At 35.4% G+C, this 9,507-nt stretch overlaps 1 protein-coding gene across 5 annotated transcripts in view; it reads right to left on the bottom strand.

The window, feature by feature from the left end:
• Window positions 1–285: 285 nt before the first annotated feature.
• MAPK8 (mitogen-activated protein kinase 8) overlaps window positions 286–9,507 on the bottom strand; it is a 103,622-nt gene continuing 94,400 nt past the window's right edge. For 4 of the 5 annotated variants that reach the window (XM_087431825.1, XM_087431826.1, XM_087431823.1 and 1 more), the window contains 5 exons: window positions 8,860–9,042; window positions 8,445–8,569; window positions 7,822–7,885; window positions 4,787–4,864; window positions 286–447 (listed from right to left, as the gene is read on the bottom strand). In XM_087431825.1, the coding sequence (XP_087287951.1) occupies window positions 302–447; window positions 4,787–4,864; window positions 7,822–7,885; window positions 8,445–8,569; window positions 8,860–9,042 (596 nt within the window). In that variant the 3' untranslated portion in view covers window positions 286–301. Of the gene's footprint in view, window positions 453–4,786; window positions 4,865–7,821; window positions 7,886–8,444; window positions 8,570–8,859; window positions 9,043–9,507 lie in introns of all 5 variants that reach the window. The other variant, XM_087431827.1, reaches the window with a different exon arrangement.

Here is a 9,507-nt window from a genome sequence, read left to right as displayed (position 1 = left end):
AAATCAGCAGCATAAGATAAAGCAAATATGCAAAAATTTTAAACCATGATAAAATAATTAGGTTTACATTATACAGTTAATTACAGCAAAAATACAATACAGTTTTGTTGCTGTTTTAAAACACAACTTAAGTTTTAAATTACATCACTTGAAATTAAAAAAAAATAAACTACTTTACTGGAAAATGAATTCTACATTTTTGAAAAATCACTCAAAAATAAGACCACTGAATTGTTTTCAAAGTAGTTCATCAATGACTTAACGACTCCCCATCCCTCCCACCCCCCCAAGGCCCAAGTAGTCATCTACAGCAGCCCAGAGGTCCAGCAGATGCTTCCAGACTGCTGTCTGTATCCGAGGCCAAAGTCGGATCTGTTGACATTGAAGACACATCATTGACAGACGATGATGATGATGGATGCTGAGAGCCATTGATCACTGCTGCACCTGTGCTATGAGAAACAATACAGCAAATCAGTTGCAGACCGAGCTACTCGTACTGTACTGACTACCTCCAGTGGTCAATAATTTTTCTCTTGGCTTTAAAAGGCTCACTAATAATAATCACAAGTGATACTCAACATAACACTAATTTACAAACACTTTTCATTGCAAGTTATAAGAAGAGAATTCTGAAAATGTCTGGAAACCTAGAGTCCTCCCGTTTCCACGAATTTGTTTTTCAGTTCAAGACAAGAATTGTTAAGTTCAAGCCACATTTAGAAATGGTCCTACAGCAAAATTCATGAATTGGCTTCAGGTTGTGTGTGAATAATACTGATAATACATGCAAAACTGTCTGGATTGCATTTTGCTGGAGAGAGGATCTCAAAAGGGATGTATGATTCAAAAAGTTAAAAGCTACTGCCATGATAAAAAATGATTTATAATATCTTCTCAATGTAAAGTACAAAAAATACTTCTGGTACACCTTGTTTTAAAGCAAAAGCCGAGACAAAGACTAAAATCATTTTAAACTGTCCCAGTTTACATGGGGTTACATGACTTGCCAGGGTCACTCAAGTATCCTAGTTATTAGGTAAACACAGGCCTTGTTATTTCTACTCTAATAAATACTTGGTAAATGCAAATATGGATTTATTAAACAGATAAAGTAAGGGAAGAGACTGTACCCTTTACCAAAAGTACAGCCTAATAAGCATTTCCTGAATTTTAAAAACTAATAGGAATACTTAACCTACAGAGAAATCCTCTCAAGGGGGTTGGGCCATGAAGGGGGAGGGAATGACAGAGGGGAGTGGGGAGTATGTTAAAGGTGATTCATGCACTAGGTAAGTACTACTTAATCACTAAATAAGGGTCATTCCAAATATGAGTATGTTAAATAATGCAAGTTACACAAAAGTTCTTAAGGACACATTTATGGAATAAGAGCAATGGTTTCCAAACTGAGAAATAAGAATTTCTGGGGTAAGTTTCAGGCACCCATTAATGCTAAAACTAAGCAGGTTGAAAACCACTGCTCCAGAACCCAGCATCTCAGCATTTGAAATCCCTCCATTCTGTCTAATGATGAGCAATAAAAACACTTAAATATAAAAGGTCCTCTGAGAGCTTGTCTTCAAATGCAACAAGGAAATAGTCAGGGGAGTAGGAATAGGGAAATCTTTAGGACACTGGGAGACAGGAAAGAAACCACAAGAGACAGAGCAGGTGACGGGAGGTGAAATGGGAAAGGAATGCAAACTGAGTACTTCAGGCCTGACAGATGAGAGAAAAAGGAGAAATGTGATAAACCTTCTAGACTCAAGAAAGGTGCATTAGGTTTCCAGACAGAGTGAAATGAACATAATTATACTTTTTTAAGTTCAACCATACGACACTAGAGAATGCGCCTGTTTTGATGAAGAGTGTACCATACCCTGGCTAGCTTCAAAGACATGTACTGAAACATTCATATCATAAAAGTGATACTGGCTCAACACAAAGTTAGCGTAAGGGAAGCCATCTTATAGAAGAAAGCCATGGTGGAACTATGAAACCCTGACTCACCAGCCCCCTTGAATCTTTGCTTTAGTTTGCCTAGATAAGTAAGGGTCTGTCTCCAGGGGATCTGAGGGCTCCATAGATTTTATGGCCCCTCCCAGCTTTGATAAGATGATAACTTTGTTCTTTTGAGTTCCTTAGGAATGTGATGACCCCTGGGCAGACAGTCTATCCTGATAGCCATCATCAATGAAAACTGAAAGATCTGGTGTGGCAACTCCCAGTCTGTAACACCAGAGAGTCAACATTCCTAACCCCCTCCCCTATAACCCACCAGCCTATATAACTGCTATAAGAGTTTGTGCCCCCTTAAGATGGTTTTTTCAGACGTTAGTCGGCCATCGTCCCCCTTGCTAGCAAGCTGTAATAAAAAAGTCCTTTCTCTCCTACCTCCTTGCCTCTTGACTTATTGGCATGTCTTGCGGCGAGCAGATGACCCCCACCTTGGGTGGTAACAATTGGGTTCCACCATATATACTTTTTCATGCCTCTATTTTTTTATCCAAATTTCATTTTATCCAAATTTCTTAATCTGATAAAAATTAACTTTTAAATGCATCATAATTAATTTTTTAATCTGAAAACAAAATACCTAAGAAAAACACTTGTTTTTTCCTGCACTTTAAAGCAATATAGTAAATTCTCAAATGTCTGAATGGCAATAATACAAAAAATCTTTAATTTCAGGTATATGGGTCATTTCCCTAACAGGTGAGTCTCTACACACTCAAAGGCATGCAAAGACATTTTAATATCAGCCAAACCAAAATAAAGATAGGAAGGCAATCCAGTGGGAAAAATAATATATTTCATTTTTTAAAATCAAGTCAAAATGGTATTGTGATTATCTGATATTTTGATTGTCAAAGACTGTTCCTTTTGTTTTTGCATATGATCAAGAACTGAATATTTCTATAAAAGCTTAATTTACTAATACTCCTCTTTGCAAGCTATAACTGAGAACCCAGAAAATGTCTACAAAACCTGCAGTCCTATCCTTTCCACTGAATTATTTTCTAACCATAGTCAAATGTTGTTTAGGATCCAAATTTTTCACTTATAAATTAAGAACAAATCCAACTGCTCTATCTATTTCACTAGATTATTAAGTTTACTCCAAGATTTGACACTTAGGATATGCTACTCACTAGGACAGTATGCTAAATTATAAAACTCTCCCAAATAATGGACTTTTCAAATCCCACTTGAGCTTCTATAATGAACAATTCAGTTACAATCACTACTGTATATCAACACAAAGCTCAATAATTAACTCAGTTAATAAAGCATTTATAATAGAGCTTTTGTTACAACTAAACTATAGGTAAAAGCTGTTGAAATCAATTTATATTTTCAAGAGGATCTACATTATAATTTGGAAGACTGCATTCCTGATCAAAAATATAATTAAAAAAATGTTTACAACTCTGAAATACCCAAAAAAGTTATAGGAAGCTACAGTCATATATTATAAACAAATATATGACTATAGTACAACAAAATGGGCATCTGAACCTAACCTAACCTAGTGAAAAATCTTATCCAGGGGGCTAGCAGCCCTGTGGCCTAGTGGTTAAGTTCGGTGAGCAGGGTTTGGTTCCCCGGCGTTGGAGCTACACTACTCATCGGCAGCCATGCTGTGGTGGCAACCCACATACAAAATAGAAGAAGACTGGCACAGATGTAAACTCAGGGCCAATCTTCCTCAAGCAAAAAAAAAAAAAAATCTTATCCATAAACAAGATGCTAGATATATCCAATTTTTTCCTTAGAATGTGGAAGAGTTCTAAAGGTATAATTAAAATGGCACAGTTTTACTCAAATTCAAGACCTATCTGCTGAAATACTACTCAGCTTTCAAGGCTCAGCTCTTATTTCATCTCTTCCATAAAACTGTCTTAACCTCTGTAGCCAGAAGTCTCTGCTGCCAGCCAGAGGCCTATATGGGATGTTGGAAAAAACACGTCCTCTGATGTTACTAATAAACATGGCTTCAACTATTAGCTTTGCTACATAATAGATTTGTAATCTTATGTCATTTAATTTTTCTGAACTTTAGTTTCCTCATCTGTAAAATATGCATAATAATACCTTCCTCGAGGTCTTGGGGGCTGAGTGAAATAAAGTACATAAACCACTGGTGCCTGTCATGTAGTATGTACTTAACATGTACACGTTACCTGTCATTCAGCTTTTCCCCTCAATTCTTGATGCTTTTACAAGCAGTAAAATTAAATATAAGATGAGCTTATGATATAAGAAAATGTTTAACTCCTGCAAACCAGTTTTCTTCTTAGAGACAGAAGACTTTCTAATGGCAGTTTTAATGTTACTGCCTTAGTTCAACAAATCAAAAATACCAAAATGAGAAAGATGGTAATCTTGTATCACATGTACAAAATTTTGCAGTGAAACTTTATTTATTCAAAGTAAGGACTGTTAAAATCATAGAAAGGTAAGTATATTAAATCGTGAGAAATTTCTTTAAAGACAATGCCAACAAAACAAGGTTTTAAATTTCTCTTCTTCAATGGAATGTCAGTATCATAGGAAAAGATGTGCATTTTGTGAAGTCAGTTACCACTATATTAGTATGATGTATTGGTACAATAGTGTACCAGTGCTTTCAAACTTAACTACCCAAATTGTACTCCTTAGACTCATTAAACTTTGAATAATAATAGTATCAAATATGGAAAGAACTGCAGGTTTCAGGCCACTGAAGATTACAACACAAGAAGGCAACTGTAATCTTAACCAAGCTTATATTGTAACCAACCTAAAGGAGAGGGCTGCCCCCGTATAACTCCATTCTTGGTTCTCTCCTCCAAGTCCATAACTTCCTTGTATATCAATTCTGAAATAGAGGTGAACAAAAACAAACTTTTCACATTCTGAGAGTCAATCTCAAGAGATACAGATGCTTTAAGTAAAACATTTTTACACACATTAAGTACTTCAAATAGTGTCCTTACAACGGCAGAGGGTCCTTAAGTGTCAGCCTAAGATTCAGAGGTATTAATAATAATTCCTTGATCCTCAACCACCAAGTATATTGAATGAAACAAAGTCTCTGCTGTGACTAATGTTGCTCAAGTTGGACTAAGGATAGAGCTGGGGTTAGAAGCTTTACCATTTTTACTTCACCAGCGCTTTGTACTATACCCTATCATACCACATATCATGCTGTACTACAAATGCTTTTTCCTGTCTCAGTGAGGGCATGAGTCACATTTGTCTTATTACCTTCTGTTTCCTAAGCCCTAACATAGTACCTGGTACACTGCAGGCGCTTACCCACACAGCTGTTAAAAGATTTAAATGTAAGACTGTGTGGAAGCTTCTTTAATCAGAATGGAATATAAATACATTTTTATTAAAGGTAGCAACACTTCAACTCCTTATGAGTTGAAGCATGACATGCTATCCTGTCAAGATTTCTGCATGGAATCTTGTTCTTTTACGAGGCTTCTGGACAGTGGGTGGACTGCTGTGAGGACTGTTCCAGCTGAAGAGACACCCCGGATGCTGCTCTGCTAGTGTATGTGCTTCCTGACCTGTATTCTTCTAAGTGATCCTAATGCCAAGTGTGATGCGCCTTGTGAGTCTGAATGTCTACTTAAGAAGAACCTTCTAGTGGAGGCTACATCGTCATTATTCATCATCTTCTTTGGGTCATGGAATTCTTTGAGAATTGCATAAAAGCAACGAACCCTCTTCTGAGAAAAAATGTTCAAGCAAAAATCTTGCACAGAATTTGAAGGAGTCTGTAATTCTTTAAATTTCTGATGAAGAATCTCGGATTACAGGGTAAGACAACATTGATGATGGCAATAAGATAAAACAAGTGGATGTGCTGGAATACACAGGAGCTAGAGACACCTAAGTTTGCTTGCTATGGTAACCTTCTTGGACTTGGAAGGAGAGAAATAGGACGTCTTGATAGAGGAAAAGAATGGGAGATGCTTTTCTTCAAAGAAACGATAAGCGTTCCAGATAGGAGGATTAAAAAGAGAGAGAAAACAGCACCCCTTTGTGAAAAGGGATTAAGGCAGAAGAACCGAAGTTAATTAGTACTAACTAGGCAAAGCAATCTGCAGTTAATGGCTTTTGCAATGGATTTTTCTTTCTGTTATGATAAAACTCTTAAGCAGATCTTGAAAAAGGCAGCTTGTGGGTAATTACTGAACTGCACTTGGGGCTAGGACAAAAAGATACAGAATAAAGGTAAACATGTTTAGAGTAACCAAAAATCCCAGATATATCCTTACACAAACAAAAATATTGTTTCACTGATTTTAAGATGCACTTTTTTCACAGTGTAATACCTCTGAAATTGGGTTGCATCTTATAATCAGTGGTGCAGTGCAACTGGCAGTGTTTTCTCGTAGTAGTACAATGGTGTGTTTTATAATTGGTGGCCTATAAGATTCCATGAAATACCATAAATGTCTATTGTAAGTGTAACAATATATAAAAATATCAGGTTAGATATTTTAATACATACTCTGGTCGACAGTTATATCCTTGTATGTTACTTATTACATATACAGATGCACTAGGTTCTCCCCAATCCTATCATTCCAGTGGGCTCTACAGAGTCTAACTATGTCTTTCAAAGTCAATTCAGAGAAAACAAATCTCAGGTTATTCCTATAAAGAAAGAATCAAATTCATTCCTCCCAATTAAATTTATAGATGGATTACCTATTCAGGTTTATACCTTCCCCGTCCCCTTTACCTTCCAAGTATTTAGGCACTTAGCTCTTAATAACATCTTCTGTCTCCATTTTAAGATCAGGTGAAAAAGGGGATCAAGTGACTTGCCCAAAGTCACATAGCTACAAAAGTGGTCAAAACACTACATGACAACACCACAAATGGAGGTAAACAGGATCTAAAAATTACCTGGCCCAAATGTCCCAGAGAATCTTTTAAAGAAAGAAACATTTTAATATTTCTGTGACTATCAAAGCATTATTAATGTTCAATCACATTCACAAGATAAAATAAAACTACTATATTAGATTGGCAAAGATTAAAAATTAACTCTGCTGGCGAGGGTGGGGGTAAAACAGACGTTCCTACACAATGCAGAGGGAAATGTAAACTGCTACAATTTCTCTGGAGAGTAATTTGGAAATAATTAAAAAACATCCTTTGGCCCAGCAAATCTTCTTGTAGGACTTTTCTTACAGGCATATTCTCACATGTGCACAAGAACACTGCAGAGATGTTTGTAACAATAGCAGACTGGACACAACTTAAATGCTCTTCAATAGGGAGTTGGATACAGATATTGTGACACAGCCATACAGCAGAATACTAACCAGCTATTAAACAAAATGAGCCAGATATGTGGAACAAGAGAGAATAATCTCTAAAACGTGATTTATCAACAAAGGAAGTGTGCACAGTATACAACCATTTGTGATTAAAACAGGGTGGCAGAGGACAAGGGGGAGACACCAAATACACGTTTGTCTACAGATGTTTTATGGAAAAACATAAAATGTTTTATGTTTTATGTTTTATGTTTTATGTTTTATATGTTTTATGTTTTATGGAAAAACATAAAAATTCCAGAAAGCACTAAATGTGTCTGTGTCTGGGGTGGAGAACATGAGAGATTAGGATTAAGTCAGGGAGGGAAGGAGACAATTTCTACTCTTGTAAAAATATTAATAATCATATTATCCAATATCAGTTATGAATAATAGAAAACATCTTTAATTTCCCTAAGATGATGAATAAATCAATATAAAAAGCCAGAAGCTCTTTCAGCTTCACCTCTAAGAATGTGGTGAACCTTACCTTTCCACTCTTCAATTGTGTGTTCCCTTTCATCTAACTGCTTGTCAGGTATCTTTGGTGGTGGCTGAAAAACATAAGGCAACAATAATTAAGTCAGTTTACTGGGAGTATATAAATTCTTTATAATTATTTGAAATGTTAGCCAGACAGAAGGCTTGTAAAAATACATTGTAGACCAAGATTGATCAATCATCAACAATCTTATGTAGAGAGACTAGTTTTGGAAGACTCCTTCACGACAGGAAAAAAGACTTAAGTTTAACTGTCTTTTTTTTCTTCCAGTTTTTGAAATTGTCACATTTTGTTTATATCACAGAATTGTGCTATGCTTTGGACACACTAATTTGTTTTATAACTATATTAGGATGTTTCTCCAAAGCACTCAACATTGTAGCTCATCAGACGAGGTATCAAGGAAAGAAGGCAAGAAACAGTGGGAGGTAATATTATTTTGTGTAGAAGGTGCTTCGATATGCTCATTAACTTTTCATACAAAAACAGCAAAACATCATCATCATTTATCTATATTTTTATTTAAAATTAAAAAGTCTCCTCCAAACCCTAACTTTAATTCTAACTCTGAGAAAACAATATATTCTTCAAACAGTAAGAAAACAACTTACAGCTTCTGCTTCCGAAGGGTCATACCAGACATTGATATACGGGTGCTGGAGAGCTTCATCAACAGAGATCCTTTTAGATGCATCAATTACCAGCATTTTGGATAACAAATCCCTTGCCTGACTGGCTGTAAAAATAATGACATTAATGTACATGTATCTCATAAAGATTTTTAAATTATCAACAAATTTTAGAAACTTGAAATTATCATTTATTAAAAAATATAAAAAGTAAAAGTATGTTTTAAGAAGAATGGATTTTACTATAAAATCAGGTCATACATATGATTAAAAACAAAATTACAGAAAAAAAATAACTAAAACCCCACTTTGTTCCACCACGCAGAGATAACTTTGGGTTATGTTCCATAAGCACACACACAAAATGGGATTAAATATATATATTTATAAAAAGTACCTTTAAGTTTGTTGTGTTCCGAGTCAGCTGGGAAAAGCACATCGGGGAAGAGTTTCTCAAAGCTATAGCCAGCATATTTAGGTCTGTTTTCGACATAAGTCCTTACTGTTGGTTGTAGTTTCTTCATGAATTCAGGACATGGTGTTCCAAGCTGCTCAATAACTTTATTCCACTGATCAATATCTAATAGCAAGTAGCTAAGAAAAATACTCTGTATCTAATGTTCAACATATTAGTCATATCCATATTAAAATAAGAAAATGGCAATTGAAAAAATCCTAAGAAAGAATGTGGCAGTTATAAATCTTATATCTTATAGCCACCTTGCAAAAGGTAATGACTGTAGCTGGACAGAAAGGGTCAATAAACAAGCTTTGTTAACCTTATTTATTGTGTGTGTGTGTCTACTAATACTGATTTTACCAGAAAAAATGGAAGCTTAAAGTCACAAATTCTAAATACAAATGATAAGTGACTCAAAGAATAATAATGATTACTACCAACAGGGACTCTAAATGTAAACTGTACACAATTCTAGAATACAAAATTTGCCCTTTTTTCAGCCTATCAGAAAATGTGAATGTATATCCTGGAGGATAAGAAATATTTCTTATAATCTGTCTTGCTTTTTTGAGTTTTCTACACTAA

This window comes from Ceratotherium simum, chromosome 6, assembly GCF_057802395.1.
Source record: "Ceratotherium simum simum isolate JZ-2026a chromosome 6, ASM5780239v1, whole genome shotgun sequence".
Lineage (NCBI taxonomy): Eukaryota > Metazoa > Chordata > Mammalia > Perissodactyla > Rhinocerotidae > Ceratotherium > Ceratotherium simum.
Note: the sequence above shows the minus strand (reverse complement) of the source record. Positions and strands in the feature narration are given on the sequence as shown.